The following is a 20,540-nucleotide window of genomic DNA, read 5'->3' as shown; positions in this document are numbered from 1 at the left end:
GGCAATAAAAAAAGGAGAACAAATGTTAGATTATCTTGAGTTATTTTTGCTTATTAGTATGGATGAATTGGATCATCGAAGGTCAGCAGCAAAGACGTCAGTTAATAAAATGGGATTAAATACATAATGGATATTTGTATTTAACATTTAATTATTGCAGGTTTGCATTGAATTTCATTGTTTTTATTCATTTTGAGGAATAGTGAGTGAGATATTTTTTTTTTTTTGCATGTTCACATTTATTCTAGAACTTAACTAAAATCTTACTCACAATTTCTCTCCACATGGGGACAGGAGAGCTTTTAATCAATAAATGAGGGGGAAAGTAACGTTACTTATTAAAAAAATAAATAAAGATATTTTCTTGTTAATTAAAAAGTAATGCGTTACTTTTTTTAGTTATATGGAAAAGTAATATTATTATGTAACCTGCATTACTTGTAATGCATTACCCCAACATGACCTCATCTAATATGACCAAATTAAGAAGAAATGTTTTATCTTGTTACATCCAGGTTGTAATTTTAGAAATTAGCACGTCATTTCTCTATTTAAGGCCCACCCACATCAACCCACGAAAGTGGAAAAATGTTTGTCAATTGTACTTTGACATCTTTTCCACTGCTGCTCTGTGGTTTTATCACATTCAGACTCAATCAAACCAAAATAAGATTTATGTCATGGTTTTGACGGTCAGAATACTTACTGTTTTAGAGTCAAATTGCAAAGACTTTGCTCTTGTGTCCCAAACCCATCTTCCATTCGGAATTCCTGAGGATGTTGCAGTACAATATAGTCACACAATAGCAATGCTTTCCCATATAGCTGTTCTATAATTGCACTCATATCCATTGTTGGTATTAGCAGTGGATAGTAATTTATTTAAATTTTAATAATATTGCTTTAGCCATTGTGCAATCCTACAACCACCCTTGCATTTTCATGAGACTGAAACACCCAGTATTGATTTTAAAACTGAATGATATCACACATATATATTTTATGTATGAAATGGTTAATGTGTCCAGGAACCAGATAAGATTCAATTACCCTTAAACAGTACATTGCGAAATTACCCAGAAATTTTTGTAACATTTATGTCTTCACACTTCCCTTTTCTCAGGCTCTGAGACAGTCAACATTGAGCAAAACCTTATTTGACCAGTCTGACGATAACTCATAATGTTTAGGTTTAAAACAATCTGCAAAGCCTCTTTTTTAGCAGTTCCAGTGAAATAATGTCTGATCCCTTCTAAACAAATCATCAGTATGTATGAACATGTCTAAAAGAGCTTTGTATGATCAGTTTTGCCTATTGATCATAAAGTATAAAAAGCAATAATCATGTTTTGGTCAAATCATACTTTGTTTGTGTTTAAGATTATTCAATTCTGTAAGAAAATAAACTAATTTAAATCATCTGTTCATGAAGAATCTTCCATATTCTCAAAAATGACCACAAAAGACAGGATGACAATTTATGGTTGTGTATTTTCTTCTTTATGTGTTTGTACAGGAAGTGTTGAGTCTATAAAGCAGCCTGTGTGTTTGACCGCATGTCATTAATAGATCAGTATGGAGTTCAGTCTACTTCCTCTAATGTTCTGTGAGTATAATTTTCTCATTTATGCATTAATTTCTTATTTATATTATATATGTATATTTATTTATTTATAATACTGTAGTGAATCAGTTCATCTATATTTCATCATCTTATGTATTTAATTTGTGTTTTTGTTCATGCTGTTAATAATCACAGTATCAAATCCATTTGTAGTTTATGATATCTGTTTGTAAAAGTGAAATATACTCACTTGTGCTTATCATTTATCATGTTTAAGTCATTTTTGAAAGTTTATTTTCTTTGGTTGATCTTCACTAGCAGTTACTGCATCCATATTTAGTCTTTACTTGTAGTGTGATGTGGTGACGCTACTGACCACAATAATGTCACTTCCCATATGAAGCACTGATAGCAAGCAAAATAAGATCTGCAATACAGCGTCATGAGCTTCCTTTTGTTGTTTCAGTTGCATCATGACAGCATCACATAGATATTCTTAGAAATGCACATACAGCTTGTCTACACTTCCTCTTTCACCCTCCATAACTCTGGTCATTATTGACTCCCTCCATTATTGATAGATCTGAAAGAACATAGATGGATTGATTTAAGCACATATGAAAAAATACTTTTTTTTTTTTTTTTTTTTTTTTTTTTGCAAATACAGGTAATTTACCATAGAAATATTATGTTTTGTAACTTTTGACTGTTATAGTGCCAGCTGTGGTCCTATCTTCTTAAAACTTTGCACTCTTGTTTAGAGTCACCTGTCACAGGTGCTCACCCGGTTTAACATTTTTAGGATTTTTTTTTTTTTCTTTTTTTTTAGGATTTTGGCTAAATTTGGACAGGCCTTTTTTCTAAACGACCCTGTTTTTGGTAATTAATGACCTAGAGCGGATCCGGACCGCAAGATGCGTCCATGCGGACCGTGAAAGCTTTTGACATATTTAAATAAAAAAAAATGCCAAATGCTAATTTCTAATAAATAAATTTATATCAAGCACACCAGGGTCAGCGTTTGGGTGCAATCTTACATGCAGTCATGAGAACAGAGATCGGCGCATTGTGTACAGACAGATGTAGCCTAGCTTTCACTGTTATTCAGCTACGCAATATGTTAAAGTGAAAGTGAAAGTAAAAACAGCAACGTGCACATTCTCTCAGAGACAATGATAGACAAATATACTTAATATGCTGATATTAATTTACTTCCCTAATATTTCTCTTGTGCGCCGAACACAGTGGGGAAAAACTAAAAAGAACGTATTTCGTGTGGGCTAAGGGTTGTTTTTGAAAGTCTGTGTTTAAAATAATTAATTTTCATTGATGACTGCAGTATTATTAGGGGTTAAGAAAGTCTTAATTATGATTTCAGGTTGTCTTAAATGTGGGGACTAAAAGTAAAGAATTGCGATGATTTGCTGCTTTGTGTACCACTCTGATAGCGCCTCCTGCTGGAAGAGAATGATCTGCCATTTTTAATCAGCTCCTATCAATCTTCTGTTGTCAAAAAGACCAATGTGAAAATCAGTCCTAGTTTTAGGCAGCAAACACGTAGAGTTGTAAATGTGAACTGATGGATCGACAAGATCATGTGTTATATAAATTTAAACAATTAAGTTAGTAAAATATGTTTATGTTAATTAATATAATACTTGATTGACAATAATTGTTTAAAATAATATACAAATTGATACTTTTGACTCATGAAGGCTGGAATGTGAAGTTTATAATTTAAGAAATCTTTTTTGTTTTGTGAAACCTGCATCTGAATTGTAAATCATGCTTTTTACAGTCATTTTATTTATTTATTTATTCATTTTATTTATTTATTTATTTATTTATTTATTTATTTATTTTTATTTTTTTTTGTTCAGGTCTTTAAAAGGTATTTAAATGTCTAGAATTTAAGCTAAAATATACTGCAGAAACTCTGGTCTCGCAAAAAACATAAATAGTTTTTTTATATATAATTGTCCGGACCTCGGCTGGTGAACAGGGTTCATTACTGGACCTCGAGCCGTTTTAGTTGAAGACCCCTGACCTAGAGAGTCCAGAGCACTGTTGAAGTGACCAAAGCGTGATGGCAGTGAGTTAAATAGGCCCACCTAGTTTCGTTCCAATGGGCCTCCATTTTCTATGTCTATAGGTGATCAAACTTCATAGGCTTTTTCAAGATACGCAAATTTGAGACTTTTTTAGACATTTGTGGCACTTTTGACCAAGACCGTGCACAGCGATTTTTATGTTTATAGGACAAATGGTTGCGTAGGTATAGCCATTTTTATGTTTTTCCCTCTTATAGCGCCACAAGTGTCCAAGCTCTGCCATTTTTGTCCTGCAACCTCAGATTGAGCTTTTGTGTAATCAGTCTGCGTTTGGCAAAGATATCTCATTATCTTCAGGAGTTTTAGGCATTTTACAAAAAGTGGTCCTGCTCCTTTCAAACGTTTTTCCCTTTTTGAAGGTTGAGTCGACTACTTCGCAAAAGTAGGTTTCCAAAAAAATCCCAAATACCCGAAAATTTCGGCAGGCTAACGATTGAATCGGAAACGTGTTTTGTTTGGGTAAGCCAAGTATTCCAGTGACATTAGTCACTTGAGGCTGCAACTGATGGTTTAGGAGTAAAGCTAAGGAGTTTTAAGCTATTCTGTACTTTTGATCGCTGTAGTGCCACCATCAGGCCGAATGGGGTGAGCCTTGGTAACATTGTCGTCAGTTTGAGTATACCATCCCTCAAGTTTCAAGTCTCTACGGTTTACGGTTTGGTCTGCACAGTCAGTTTTACGAGATTGATGATCTGTGAATATTCTAACAACTAATAGAATTTCAGCACTACATGTTTATACCCCTGATTAGTCAAAAATCAGTTGCGTCTGATTCTGACTGATTCGAGTTTGCAATATGTTGAGGCTGTCTTCTATAAAAGAGCTGTGGAATTCCTTTCAAAAGTTTTGAAAGATATTCATATAATTCTATTTAGAAGCAACAAAATCTGTTAATTAATCAATCAATGTAACTGTCTCTTTTTGGTTTTTAGTACTGATTTCAAACACCCACCCAGGACACACTCAAGGTGATTTATTTATTTCTTCATATCATCACATGTGATCGGTTAGGACTTACTTAGGACCTCACTAATTGTCAAACCCTGGTTACGGCCTTGGAGACAATATATAAAAATATAATTTTCTAAAAATCCCATATGACCCGCTCTTTAAGCCAATTTCTGCAGCCATGTCTCACAGGATTTGCATCGTCATGTGTTGTCTTTATGAGACCTCTTATGTTAAAAGAGCATAAACAGGCATATAATTACATTACTCAGTGACAAAGAAAATAAGATGAAGGCACAATGAAGAAACATTTAATATGAATAACAGAAATTATAAGAAGCAATAGTTGATGACTGAAGACTGTTTATTAACTCAAAATTGTATTGTGAAATATTTACAGACAAACCCAAATTAACTGTAAATCCCCAGAGTTCAGTGTTCACTGGAGACACAGTTACTCTGAGCTGTGACGTGGGACAGTCAACTGGACAGACAATAATCTGGTTCAAAGATTCCACAAGAATAAATGCTGGTGATGAAACCAAAACAATGAGAGATGTGAGCGTTTCTGATGGAGGAAAATATGCATGTGCTGTACGAAACAAGACCACACAAGGCCAAATAGTCATGCTAACTGTAGAAGGTAAACGCTGTTTTTAAAAAACAATCTGAGTTTAAGTTTACAATAATAATATGCAGATTAATGTCACCCATCAACAGTATCGTGTTGTTGGTTAAATTAACTTCAGTTTATTTCGCACAGAACGACCCAAGGCTGTAGTGCGTGTTCATCCTGATGGACGTGTGTTCAGAGGACAGTCGGTCACTCTCATATGTGACATACAGCAGACAGATGTCAGCAGCTGGAACTACACCTGGAATAAAGATGATTCAGTGATTCATGTCAGTCAGTCTCAGGAATATCGAATCAGTTCTGTAAATGAATTTCACACAGGTGATTACAGCTGTACTGGAAGAGAAACACGAGGATCACGATACTCACACACCAGTGATGATGTTACCCTGACCGTATCAGGTGAGTGTCTTTATATCTGCTTTATGTATAAAAAAAAGAAAGAAACTTTAACCAACACACTAAAAGAGAGAGATAGACTGAATTAATTTAACATACTGACCTTTTCTTTTAAAGCACCAGAATCTTCAGGATCAGATTTTTCAAAAACTCTGTTGATTGGAGTGATTGCAGGACTGAGTGTCGCATTTCTGCTTATTTTCTTACTGGTCCTGCTGCTCTGCTGCAAACGCAACAAAGGTTCATCCCATCTCTTCAAATCAACATAGCCCTTACACAGTTAACAGTTTAACTATACTGATCTTTGGAAGCATTTTATGGTGGTTAAAGATAATTTTATATAAATACCTGCCATAAACTGAGGGCAGGAAAGCCATTTGTGAATCATTTCTGAAGTTTCTCTGTGTTTAGGTGGAGGATATCCGTCTCCCTCTGACCATCAACTGCAAAACATCAGTCAGACATCAGAACATCAGAAGAAGAAGAGTGGACAAACACCTCTGCACTCGGGTCAGTCTCACTAAGAAACACATGAATTGCAAAGATATTTTTGTTCAATTAAAATTTGAAACATTAAAGTGTGATTAGATGTAGTTTGGCTTAATTGGTTTAATTTGATCATGGACATGGAAATAGTGGCAATCAACAGCTTTAACTAAAAAATAAACTTAGTAACTACAAACAGAAAAAGACTAAACCAGAAAAAAAGAAAAGTTCTCACCCATTTATTATTTTTTTTAATGCAGACATCGTAATGGGGCATTCTGATGCAACCTATGTTGAGATTGACCTGCAATCAATGAAGCAAATGAAGAAGAAAAAGAAAGAAAATAAAGGTATGACAACAGACCTCCTGAGGTGTCTGTATACATAATACAGTAAAACAAATGCATGTATACTAAAAATAATTATAAAATAGTAATGCATACAGTTGAGGTCAAATGTTTATATACACCTTGCAGAATCTGCAAACTGTTAATTATTTTACCAAAATGAGAATCTTACAATATGCATGTTATTTTTTATTTAGTACTGACCTGAATAAGATATTTCACGTAAAAGACGTTTACATAAAGTCCACAAGAGATTTAAAATTGTGGAATTTACAAAAAAAAAGGCCCCCATTCAAAAGTTAAAGTTAAACAGTTAAACTGCCTGCTGTTCTTTAGAAAAATCCTTCAGTTCCCACAAATTCTTTGTTTTTTCAGCAGTTTTGTGTATTTTAACCCTTTCCAACAATGACTGTATCATTTTGAGCTGCATCTTTTCACACTGAGGACAACTGAGGGACTCATATGCAACTATTACAGAAGGTTCAAACACTCACTGACGCTCCATAAGGTGAAATCAGTGAAATAATTTGTGGGATCTGAAGGATTACAGCTGACAATTTAACTGTTCAGGACCAACAAGGGACTCATGAACAACTATCACTAAAGAAAAAATCATTCAGGTAACAAAACAGTATTAAAAATCTTTTGATTGGGGTTGTTTTTATAAATTCAACAATTTTTTTTTCTCATGTGGACTAAATTTAAATGTATTTTATGCTAAATGTCTTATTCAGGTCAGTACTAAATAAACAAAAATAGCATGCATTTTGTAAGATCCCTCTTATTTTGCTAAAATAATTCACATTTTGCAGATTCTGCAAAGTGTATGTAAACTTTTGACCTCAACTGTAAATATATGATCAACCCTTGTTGTCTTTTAGGAAAGGAGAGTACTAACATTGTTTACTCTGATCTGAGGTTGTAAAGCGGTTAAGGTGAGATAAACTAAAAACAAAATATCACAATATTAAAGGAACACTCCACTTTTTTTGGAAATAGGCTCATTCTCCAACTCCCCCTGAGTTAATAAGTTGATTTTTACCGTTTTGAAATCCATTCAGCCGTTCTCCTGTTCTGGCGATATCAATTTTAGCATAGCTTAGCATAAATCATTGAATCCTATTAGACCAGTAGCATCACGTTCAAAAATGACAAACGAGTTTCGATATTTGTCCTATTTAAAACGTGACTCTTTTGTAGTTATATCGTCTACTAAGACCAGCGGAAATGTAAAGCTGCGGTTTTCTAGGCTGATAATATTAGGAACTACACTCCCATTCCGGCGTAATAGTCAAGGAAGTTTGCTGCCGTAACATGGCCGAAGCAGGCGCATTAATATCACACAGCGCCTGAAATTAGATCCCAGCTAGGTAACTTCCAATGTGACCGGCACTAAGTTTGTGTAATTCCGGTTGTTGCAGCTGTCAGAGTTGCAGCTGGTAAATTGTTAGTGGCTGGATTTACCTGTGTGTGATTAGCTATGGTTATGTGCATTGTAAGGGGCTGTGATAGTAAGTCGAAGATGTACTCTACTACCATGTTTCATAGAATTCCCACGAAAAAAAAAGCAATTCCGACTAATGAATCAATGGCTGGCTGCTCTCAACATGGATCTCAAAACACCGTTAGAAACGATTTAGAAATGGCGTGTTTGCTCCGAGCATTTTCAACCGGATGACTATTTGGATAGTTTTACCGGTACTACAGCACGGCGTCTAAAGGACACGGCGATCCCAACAATCTTCAGAGTAACGTTACAGACAGGACAACAAGGAGCATCGCATGTAAGTGTAACATGACTAATGGCTATTGTTGGCTAACGTTACCTGTGAAATGCAATCCCTGACAACTAGGTTTCGGCGAACAGTTGGCTTAGTATTTGCTATGACCAAATTCCATGTGTGATTGCAAAAGAAAGTTATTGCGAACAGTCGGTGGTGTTTTAAAGTGAGTTTTGAGTAAAAGTGTACATCATAAATATAAGCCTGAAACTGCAAACTGACAGTTTGCATTCAAAATCTTTATATTATATATTGTAGTGGTTGCAGGAATAACTTACTCTTGCGACAGCTGGCCATTAGGTACTCTCGGCGTGTGAGGTTTTTTCCAGTTTATTTTGTCAAACCGGAAAAAAAAAATCTACTACTGCAGGATGCAGCATTGCATCCAAGTCCTCTTTCCAAACCCTCAGCTTCAGTGAATTCTGGTTCAAATTGATACGGTTCAGGATCTGCACCAAAGTAAATATCTTCTAAATCGTCTCTCACAAATGTCTCCATGGCGAGGAACGCTGCCTGTGCATGCAGTTGGTCACGTTGGATATGTTGACGGAAGTAAGCATTTGCACATGTGCTGTGTGATATTACTGCGCCCGCTTCGGTCATATTACGGCAGCAAACTTCCTTGACTATTACGCCGGAATGGGAGTGTAGTTCCTAATCCTATCCGCCTAGAAAACAGCAGCTTTACATTTCCGCTGGTCTTAGTACACGATATAACTACAGAAGAGTCAAGTTTTAAATAGGACAAATATCGAAACTCGTTGGTCATTTTTGAACGCGATGCTACTGGTCTAATAGGATTCAATGATTTATGCTAAGCTATGCTAAAAGTGAGATCGCCAGAACAGGAGAACGGCTGAATGGATTTCAAAACGGTAAAAATCAACTTATTAACTCAGGGGGAGTTGGAGAATGAGCCTATTTCCAAAAAAAGTGGAGTGTTCCTTTAATAAGTACAATAAGTACAAAAATACATATTTTATACTTGTAAATTCATTTCTATAATTTCAGGCGCTGTTCCTGGATCTAGTCAGTATAATGAATGCTCAGACAACTTTCATCAACAAAAATGTTCCAAAGGTTTTAGATATATTACACTAATTATTAATCATATTGCTTAAATTATTAATCACATCATGCTGCGTATGCATGCGTATACATATGCATTCATCTTACATGTCAACTGTTACATTACTAACATGTATTATGAAATTATGAACTTTATAATAAAAAATCAATATGCCTATATTCATGTAATAATCTATCCTCTTGTTGTCCACTAGATGTCATCATAGAGACATTTTGCTTGTTTTCTCCAGATTTTATGTTGTGTTAGCCATTGAGCTGCACTTATTTTGGTATTTACTGTGTTTTAGTCATACCTGCACTGCTTGTACTTTAATCATGTGTGTTAATAAAATGTATGTTGCATTTACTATCATTACTTTCCTTAACACATAGCAAAGGGCCGAACAATGTCTCCAAAACCAAGACCTTCACTTTACTTTATTTTTACTTGGGCTCCTGACCATTGATTTGTTATGGCAAGAAAAGCCAGGAGAAAATCTAATCAGACGCTGATGGTTATACATTCATTATGTGGTGATGTTATTCACTTACCACATTCAGGGAACAGTCTTATTATGTGGGTGATGTTTACTTAAAAGGTACTGATTGAACCTTATGATAATACAGTTTCTCACAGATTTAGAAGAGAATCACAATCATAAAATCTGGACATCTTAGTAAGGTCACTGCTTGATGATTATGTCTTCCTCATCAAGCAATACTGAGCAATTCTTTTACAAACATTAGTTGCTGTGTTCGTTTTACAATGTATTTTGAGTGATATTTCATTCATCACAGATAAATGTGAACTTCCTGTTTGTGCTACCAGTGAAAACCACATATGCAGAAAACGTTAATCATCTCGTTCTAGATTCTATAACTATTTTTTAACCTGAATATATACTAATAGAGGAACAAAATCATTATTTTTCAATTGTCTTTATTTTACAAAAATACAACTTTTTAGTATTACAATATTCCATCTCTGAGCTCTCAGCCTAGATTCATATACTGTATACTGTAATGAGCAAATGAGATTAATTTGAGCACCCAAAATATATTAAACATCCACAGTGTGATTTAGAGAATGTGTAATACAGCAGACATTTATGTTCAGAACAGCATAACATTTTGAAATTACACACAAAAAATACACTTTTTTTTCCAGAAATAAACTTTTTTTCAGCAATACTTGCTGAATTAAACATGCTACACAATAAGGTCAAAATATAGGACTGTTTGAAATGTATATCATTGCATACACTCTAAAAAAATTACGTTTCTATGAAGAATGTTCTATGAAGAATCTTTCTATTCCACAAAAGGTTCTTTAAAAAATTTTCTGATTATTACAAATATTCTACACCCTAGGGGTTTTGTGGGGAACCAAAAATGGTTCTTCCTAGGGCTGGGCGATTAATCGAAAAGTAATCGAAATCGACATTCAGAACCTATAATCGATCAAATTTTTCCAGGTCAATTATTTCAATTACTTTCCCTTTAAAAACACTACTGCGTGTGGAGTCACGTGACCCCGCTCCGTTACGTTGCGTTATTCCACCGACATGTCGATGGAGAGCTTAAACAGTATTTATACAGTAAAAAGTATTTACAGGATATACAAGAGTAATTTTATTTAGAAGAGATACTGCTTATTTTCTACTTTTAATATTTATTATTATTTTATTAATTTATTTTGTTTCCAAAAGTGCAAGTTATTTATTTTCACTAATTTAAGAAAAATTTGACTTTTCATTTTAAGCAATGTGTGCTTTAATTTCAGTTGTTCAACACAGATGTTCAATAAATAATCATAGATAGTAGATAGTGTGTGCACCCTTCATTCAAAAATCTCTCACTTGTAATATGTGCGCATATTTACTGTACAAAACTTGTCAGTGAACTATGAGGGCAAAAAAATAAATATTTAAATATAATTAAATATAATTTTATTAATGAATAAAATAATCGTTCATTAATCGTAATCGGGTTAAAATGTTCAATTAATCGAGATTTTGATTTTAGGCCAAATCGCCCAGCCCTAGTTCTTCCACTGCATTGTCACATTTTTTCTTTTCTTTCTCAGGTTTATATCTCCACTGAAGCGATCTCTCAGACATGTACAGTATGTCTATGTGTCATATCTCTCCCAGTTTGCAGTAAACTGTGTTTATTGGCTCTGAATCGGCTTCTGCTGTCTGGTGAACTGTAGCTTTTACTTGAATAGTTCTGTCGTGTCCAGATTGCTGTTGCTCCTGATTGCCGCTCATCACTTCCACGCTGTCTACTTGACAGGCCTTGGTCTGAGAAAGACACAAATCAACAATAAACATGTCAAAAAAAGACATTTAAAGTACAATCTCACTGTTAAGAAGCGATTCAGCAAGATATTACTGTACACACATGCCGTGATGGAGTGTCATAGATGGTTTCTACTTTGTTGCTGACAGTGTTGTTTTCTGGAGATGTCTGGGATGTGGCTGGCTTCTCCACTGTGCTGTAAATTGTTTCATGATGCTGTTCAATCACAACACGATTGGACTGATACAGAGAGAAAGAACTGAGTTTTAAAAAAATAGAGTCAAGGCAGATCAGTTCTAAGAGAGAATTTGACTGAATTTTACCTGTGGATGAATTTTTGAACACTTTCGTCTTCTGAAAACTACTGCGATCAAACCCAAAATCAAAGCCAACAAAACGGCAGAACCAACTGAGACAGTGATCCAAAAGACAAGTGACGGGGAAGAGGGCAAGTCACTTTGCAGCTTTTCACGGCCTGAAGATACAAATATCAAAACACATTTTGGAAAGAGAAACAACAACAAAACAGCTATTTCTTTATAGCTTTACGTTTACATTTAGACATTTAGTAGACGCTTTTATCCAAAGCGACTTAACAAAAAAGGACAATGGAAGCAATCAAAAACAACAAAAGGAGCAATAACATGCAAGGGCTATGCATATGTCTCATTTAGCCTAATGCAGTACACATATCAAGTTTTTTTTTTTTTTTTTTTTTCAAATTACATAATAAATAAAAATAAAATAGATAGATAGAAAAAAAGCCTGCTTTATAGCTACCTACTTTATTTTATTGATTTATTTTAATACAATAAAACACAATGTTCCTGATGGGGGAGGAGTCAATTAGGCCACAATAAAATAAGGCGCTAATTAGCAAATAGCCATTATATTAAGCTCCTCATCAACAGCGATTACGATGGAAATGGAGCACTATGAAAGCTGAAGCAAAAGACCACAGACTTAAGATACATTTCAGAATAGCTCAGAAGAAAACAACAGTCTTTGTCCTAGTGTAATCTGCAATTGGTGAGTAGCTACTTTCCTATGTTTAGCTCTTTTTGCACTCAAAAAATGCGTTTGGGCGGGATTCATAAATCGCCCAAAATGTCCGGGATTCGCTTTTGCTTTCTTTTTGCTTTCGCTTTTGTCGCCGTTCATTGTGTGCGTTTTTGTATTATTTTGTAAGCCTTGCTTAGGACTGTTTTCTTAAACCGACTCCTGCAAACATTCTAACATTGAATATTTTATCGTGCATCACGGAGTCGTTATCAATAAGCGGAGTATTTAAATCGCTTTGGATGCAACTCAGCGTTGCCAGGTTTTCACAACAAATCCCGCCCAATTGCTACTCAAAACTAGCCCAATTGCATTTTGAAGGGGGTCCCCCAGTAAAAAAAAGGGGTAAAATACACGTTTTTTGGAGGGGTTCCCCCTGTACAATTCGCATTCCAGGGGTCGTTTCAATCTGTGGACGCTGATGCAGCTCGTGTTGGATGTAGGGTTGCCATATTCGCGTTTTTACACAGAATTAGGCTATTGTTAAACTGCTGCAGCAGGGTGATTTTCTCCCGTGGTCTAAAAGTTTTAAATATTGCATGAATTCTAGTTTTCTGCTTTGTGAAGGATGGCCACTGTGGTAGAAAGCTTTTTAGCTGTGTTTAAAAAACTCACTGCAATTACTCACAACACAAATGCACAGCATGGTCTACAACTGTGAGAAAACCCAACAATGCTTAGGAAAATTATGGTTGTATTATAGTAAAAGTAGTAACCATGTTGTTGTTGTTATTGTTGTTGTTTCCTGTGTATTGATTAATATGTGTGTACATACCATGGTTAAAGCTGCCACTGTTCACATTTAACAGTTTAGAATTGGGCCATAGGATAGTTTACATATGTAACCCTGGACCACAAAACCAATCATAAATGTCAATTTTTTTGTAGGTATCATCTAAATAAATAAGCTTTCCATTAGGACAGGACTATATTTGGCTGAGATGCAACTATTTGAAAATCTGGAATCTGAGGGTGCAAAAAAGCATACTTTTGAGTAGGGCTGGGCGATTTGGCGTAAAATCAATATCTCGATTTATTGAACATTTTAACCCGATTACGATTAATGAACGATTATTTTATTCATTTATAAAAAACTTTTTTTTTTTTTTTTGCCCTCATAGTTCACTGACAAGTTTCGTACGGTAAATATGCTCACATATTACAAGTGAGAGATTTTTGAATGAAGGGTGCACACACTAACTACTACACTCTCAAAAAGGATGTGTTAATTTTTTACACATTGCTTGTGTTATGTCTATTTTAGCACATTTTGTGTTACTTTGTGTTAAATGTGTGTTAAAAACGAAAAAGAAAAAAGAAAATATCCAACACTGTGTCCAACACAATATGTGTTAAATATCAGCCAATCACATTGCTGCTTGCCTCACTTCATGAGCCATTATTCTACTGAGACAAGCTAATTTCCTCGTGCTGCAAGTTTTCATCGTCAGGACATAACTTCGATGTGTGAAGGTAAGAAATGTTTGTATTTGCCATTATACGTTTTTAAAATGTCTTTTGTTTCGTTTGGAGACGGTCGAGGGGCATTTGGCACATATATACGTGGTAAAATTGCCTCACGAATGCCGATGCGAGCTGCGTCAGCGGCACATCTCGACGGTGGGAGCTTATTTTAACAAGCTTTATAGTTTCTTTTGTTGGATTAATTGTGAACAGAATCGCTTTTAATTCATCATTGACACGTTGTAGTGCTAATGAGAAAATGCATTCATTCGTCGCGTCTTTCTCTTTGAAAATGAACAGCTTCGTTGTGACATGTATTGTGCAAATTGCCCTAAGACGCTAACATAATCTCTAATGCTAAAGCTTTTCTTGCCTTTTTAGCTATCGCTATTTTACAATATTCGCTATGTGTAGCCTATAAATAACAAAAGTATCTTTATTTTACTCTTGCAGCTTTGACTGGAAGACACTCTTGAAGCGCTTGTGGCAGTTACTGACATGACAGAGACAAACGAGAGACTTCATCTCACGACCCTCACCATCACTTGTATGCTGATAAAAATATGTAAATAAAACGATTAATTCTTAAGAGGTTGTCAAATACCACATTTTTTTTAAAAGTACAAACTTTATAAACCATTAACAACTTTTCACTCAAGGAACAATTATATGTTGAAATGACTGAATTGATTGTTTACCTCTCTTTTTTTTAACCTTTTTGAGTTTTTATGCAATTGTTAGTAGCAGGTTTAATAAATTGTGTTTAAACTATACATTAGTTTGCAGTGTCTTTATTGCATACAAAAATTTGGTAAAAAATAACACATAATTGACACAAATTGTGTATTTATAACACAATAGTGTGTAGAAAAAAATCAACACATTTTCTGTGTTAGCTGGAATAACACACTAGTTGAGTTAAAACTAACACAAAATGTGTTGTCCTTAACTAGACACAAAGGTGTGTTAAGAAACAACACAGGCTGTGTTGTTTTTAACACATCCTTTTTAAGAGTGTATCTATGATTATTTATTGAACATTAGTGTTGAACAACTGAAATTAAAGCACACATTGCTTAAAACGAAAAGTCTAATTTTTCTTAAATTAGTGAAAATAAATAGCTTGCAATTAAATTATTTATAAAATAATAATAAATATTAAAAGTAGAAAATAAGCAGTATCTCTTCTAAATAAAATTACTCTTACGTGACTCCACACGTAGTGTTTTTAAAGGGACACTCGTAGTGTTTTTAAAGGGAAAGTAATTGAAATAATTGACCTGGAAAAATTTGATCGATTATAGGTTCTGAATGTTGCTTTCGATTACTTTTCGATTAATCGCCCAGCCCTACTTTTGAGTGTCTCCTTTACAGTTGACCAAGTGAAGTTCATAGAAATGTTCCTTGCACCTTCTGTTTTTCTTTCATAAGAAACCAGAGGGGATTTTCATGACCACATATTCACAGATGTGACGGCTAATAAAACATATGCTTTCTCATAAATGGCAAATGAGAACATTAACTCAGGGTTTATGAATGTACAGTGTAGTAATTCATCCTAAGGTTTGCGATTTCACAGTGTAAAGTACAGACGGTGTGAAACATGACACAAGATGAGTAATAAATAAAATTCATGCTTACACATAATGTTGTGAGCATTTGAATGGTTCTTGCTCACGTGGTTGCTGACATGGCATTGGATGTCTCCATTCAGTGCAGTGACGCTGATGTTCATGTAGGACAGAAAGTATTGTGTTTTTGTACAGAGACTTTGACCACAGTCATACGTGGCCCAGTTGCCATCAACCGAACAGTTTACTACAGCCGGACATGCTCCAGAAGATGAATTAACGTCATTTTGGCTCACTTTGATTACAGGCTTAGAGACCATGTCTGGAAAAACACCACAGAAAAGTTATCAGCCACATCAGAGCTGTACACTCTCAGGAAAAAAAAGGTACCGCAGAGGTACAATTTTGTTTCTAATGGTACACAATAGGTTCTTGGGGTACGATCATGTACCTAAAATGTGTTTTAAAGGTACAAACAGGCATACAGACCACCCCAGTGACTGTTGTAGATTATACCTTCTTTCTTTTTTTTCTGAGAGTGTTTTATGTTGTAAGCATACAGTGAATATGAGATGGATGGATAGATCTTACTCTCCACTGTAAGTGTGAATTCAGCCAGAGTTATATCCTCATCTCTTGAAAGGGCTTCATATTGTCCACTGTCATCTTCCTGCAGGTTGTATATTGTCAAAGACCAGTCTGAGAGGTTTAAGCTCATTCTTTTCTCAAATCTGGAGGAAACTCCATCTTTGTCTCCAAGAAATAGTTTCCTGTTGAATCGTCGCCATTTAACGTTCTTTGGCTGATGTGACTGAATTCTGGGACTGATGCTCAGACTGATTGAGCTTCCTTTCAAACCATAACGATTCTCTTGGCAATTAGCAAAAAAACCTGCATGAATGAAAATATAATTTATGACCAAGTCATCTACAATGGTCATATAACCGTTCATTATATTGAATGCATTTAAAAATGCACTACTGTTCAAAAGTTTGGGGTCTTTTTTTTTTTTTTTTTTTTAAGAAATTAATACTTTTATTCACCAAGGATGTATTAAGTTAATAATTAAAAGTTAATAATAAATAATTTACATTGTTATAAAATATTTATATTTTGAATAAACACTGTACTTTTTAAACGTGTTATTCGTGAAAGAATCGTGAAGGGGAAAAAAATATCACAGGTTCCAAAAAATATTTGGCAGCACAACTGTTGATATCCAACATTGATCATTCTAATAATAAATCAGCATATTAGAATGATTTCTGAAGGATCATGTGACACTTAAGACTGGAGTAACGGCTGATAAAAATTCACCTTTTCATCACAGGAATAAATTCAATTTTAAAGTAAGTTAAAATAAAAACCATTATTTCATATTGTAAAAACATTTTGCAATAATACAGTTTTTTTTCTGTATTTTTAATCAAATATGTGACCCTGGACCACAAAACCAGTCATAAGGTTAAATTTGACAAAACTGAGATTTATACATCATATGAAAGCTCAATAAATAAGCTTTCTATTAATGTATGGTTTGTTAGGATAGGACAATATTTGGCTGAGATACATCTATTTGAAATCAGAAATCTGAGGATGCAAAAAAATCAAAAAGACTGAGAAAATCACCTTTAAAGTTGTACAAATTAGGTTCTTAACAATGCATATTACAAATCAAAAATTACATTTTGATATGTTTACAGTAGGAATTTTACAAAAAAATCTTCATGGAACATGAACTTTACTTAATTTCTTAATGATTTTTGGCATAAAAGAAAAATCTAAAATTTTGACCCATGCAATGTATTTTTGGCTATTGCTACAAATATACCCCAGCGACTTAAGACTGGTTTTGTTGTCCAGGGTCACATATATGCAGCCTTTATGAGCATAGGAGACTTCTTTAAAGACTATTACAAGTCTTACTGACCCCAAACTTTTGAACGGTAGTGTATATTCTTGTCATTCAAATCCTAATTGTCACATGATCCTTCAGAAATCATTCTAATAGGTGACCATGAACCACAAAACCAGGGTCAATTATTTTTTTTATTTTTTGAAATTGAGATTTATACATTATATGAAAGCTGAATAAATAATCTTTCCGTTAATATATGGTTTGGTAAGATATGACAATATTTGTCTGAGACACAACCATTTGAAAATCTGGAATCTGAGGGTGCAAAAAAATTCTAAATATTGAGAAAATTGTTTAAAAGTTGTTCAAATGAAGTCCTTGGCAATGCATCACAATTCAAAATTAAGTTTTTATATATTTACGGTAGGAAATTTACCAAATATCTTAATGGAACATGATCTTTACATAATATCCTAATGATTTTTGGCATAAAAATTTATCATTTTGACCTGGTTTTGTAGTTCAGGGTCACATACGCTGATTTGCTGCTCCAGAAACATTTCTGATTATTATCAATGTTGAAAACTGTTGTACTGCTTCTAAGAATATGAATCTTTTGATCAATGTAATGCATCAATGACGAATCTATAGTTCTTTTTTTTTAAATCATACTGACCCCAAACTTTTAAATGATAGAATGTATGAAGAAAAATAAAATGTAAAAATAAAATAAAATGCAAAACAAGAATCAAGTGTAAGAAAACCCATACTTGAGAAAAATAAAAGTGGATCTGTATCTCACATAAAGCTATCGCATGACTTCAAAAGACTTGGTAGGTTGCCATTGCGGCAGTATCTTTGCAAAAGGTCCACCTTTGTACCATATTTACACCTAAAGTATGCATATTGGTAGCATAAATGTACATATTGGTCTCTAAATGTATATTAGTAGCTTTTGAAAGTTGAAAGAGAGTCATATGGGTTTGGAACAACACAAAGGTGTTTTGTTAGGAACTATTCCTTATAATTCAGTTTAGCAAGAACCTTTGAGGAGAATCTTTTCACTCTGTTTTGAGCTGGGAAATTCTTCATAAAGTACATACGTACCAAAACTGAAGCAAAAAATCCACCGCAGAATGAGTTTCATAGCTGTCAGCTCAACTTTGAAGCCTGAAAATAAGACACCAGATTTCCTGTTGAGCACCTGCAGGCAGGAAACAGAAAACTAAACGTAAGCAAAGTTTTCTGCAAAACAAGGTTGAAACAGAGCACCAAAGCAATTGTGAAATGAACTTACTATTAAATGGGTGAATAATTCTCTCTCGACTAACTTTCTTGTTTCCACTAATAACTTCTTATTTCAATATTCTCAGACATCCGTACTTATGTAAAGCTCAACTAAATACAAAATAAGTGATTACTGTAAGTGTATGTGGGTGTTTGTGGGTGTGTGTTTAGTTAGCAGAGCATATCAGCGTTTCACCAAGTCAGGTGGAAAGTTTGAATCTCCTCTGAGCTTTAGATGATTTTTCAGGGTTGTTTTTTTTTTTTCCACAATGAGTCACAACAGCAGAAAAGGTCATTTCTGCCAACACACGCTCTGACACACAATTATAAAATTAATTCAAATGGAATAGTTCAAGTCTCGCCTACTCGGTTTACTCCACAAGCAGATATTATAGATTCTAAATGAAATGCTAAAGTTTACATCAAAAATGTGTGCTCTAAGTCAAGCAAATGTTTACACAGAAATAAGAAGATTATGCCACAAACCCGCTTGCTAAAACTAGTCATTTCAATTTTAATGTAAACAAAATAACAACTTGCGTGTTCTCAATAGCTATGCACTTTTGACAACATCCCAGTTGCTTTTTGTTTGCATTAAACTGAATTGCAGAGCTGCAGACATTTGTACGTTCAAAAATGGCGATGCTGCACAGTTATAAAGCAACTCATTATGAGTGAAAATAAAAAAGAATGTGTATTAAGAATTAAGAATGAGTTAATTTTTCACTCATTACATGTATAAAAGCAGGAAACTGATCGCATAACTGGAGCTCTTACCTGCAAGATGGGTTGTAGTAAATGTCTTGAACAGGATGAGATGCAACGGTTTCCACTCTCAGACTCAAATATGAAGTCTTCCTGTTCATTTGCATGTTTGACACAATTGACATCTGTTTAGTCTATTTCTGTCCTACTATATGAAAGTGATGTCATATGGAAACTATGATTAATACATCACAAGTCACTGAGGTGGTACTCAAATGCTGAAAGGTACTTTGCACCTTATTTTTCTATATATCATATTAGTACTTTAAAGTAGGTTAACATTACCTTAAGTGTACATGTTACTACACAAATGTGCATATTAGTACTTTATAAGTGCATCGTATTCCATCTCATCTCCTTCAAGCTATTTCTCCTGCAGTTGTACCTGCACTCACTCACATTATTAACACATCCCTTCATACAGGTATATTTCCCTCTACATTTAAAGGTGCCATAGAATGGAAAACTGTATTTACCTTGGCATAGTTGAATAATAACAGTTCAGTACATGGACATAATATATAGTGACTCTCAAACACCATCGTTTCCTCCTTATATAAATCTGGTGTTTACGCTATCGTTAATAGTTACCCTATTAAATTGTTAATAGTTATAGCGAGGACAATAGCAAAAATGGAAGATCACGGGAATAAATGTTATGTTCCAGGTTGGGCAGGGGATGTTAAGTGCAGGAATGGGTTGGTGTCTGTACTCAGAAAGGCACGGAAAACAAAATAGGTGTTCTATTGAAATAAGGCGAGACACTAAAGGGACACAGTTAGCTTCTTGCAGTACATAAGATTTCACTTACCACATAAACAGAGAAAGGAAAATGACTGTGCGGGCGATGGCGAACGATTTGCAGATCCTGGTCACCGCTGACAGCATCTAAACTTG

At 34.5% G+C, this 20,540-nt stretch overlaps 2 protein-coding genes and 1 long non-coding RNA gene across 3 annotated transcripts; 2 read left to right on the top strand and 1 right to left on the bottom strand.

Annotated features, from left to right (window-relative positions):
* The first annotated feature begins 1,575 nt into the window (after positions 1-1,575).
* Positions 1,576-5,925, top strand: LOC141331694 (B-cell receptor CD22-like). Its single transcript, XM_073836729.1, has 5 exons — positions 1,576-1,606; positions 4,608-4,643; positions 5,024-5,266; positions 5,387-5,659; positions 5,780-5,925. Exons 1-5 carry the CDS (start codon positions 1,576-1,578, stop codon positions 5,923-5,925), a joined length of 729 nt encoding a protein of 242 aa, XP_073692830.1.
* Positions 5,926-7,368: 1,443 nt separating this feature from the next.
* Positions 7,369-9,705, top strand: LOC141331487 (uncharacterized). The gene is made up of 2 exons (XR_012355267.1): positions 7,369-7,424; positions 9,282-9,705. It is a non-coding gene; the product is annotated as an uncharacterized lncRNA (long non-coding RNA).
* Positions 9,706-11,388: 1,683 nt separating this feature from the next.
* On the bottom strand, positions 11,389-18,794 carry LOC141330836 (uncharacterized). Its single transcript, XM_073835600.1, has 6 exons — positions 18,699-18,794; positions 16,325-16,624; positions 15,804-16,055; positions 11,963-12,114; positions 11,742-11,879; positions 11,389-11,641 (listed from the first exon to the last, which is right to left on the bottom strand). The coding sequence occupies exons 1-6, from the start codon at positions 18,736-18,738 to the stop codon at positions 11,477-11,479; spliced, it is 1,047 nt and encodes a 348-aa protein (XP_073691701.1). The 5' UTR covers positions 18,739-18,794; the 3' UTR covers positions 11,389-11,476.
* Between the last annotated feature and the right edge of the window lie 1,746 nt (positions 18,795-20,540).

The sequence above is a fragment of the Garra rufa genome, chromosome 3 (assembly GCF_049309525.1).
Source record: "Garra rufa chromosome 3, GarRuf1.0, whole genome shotgun sequence".
NCBI classification, from domain to species: domain Eukaryota; kingdom Metazoa; phylum Chordata; class Actinopteri; order Cypriniformes; family Cyprinidae; genus Garra; species Garra rufa.
This window is presented reverse-complemented; position numbering and strand designations above follow the sequence as displayed.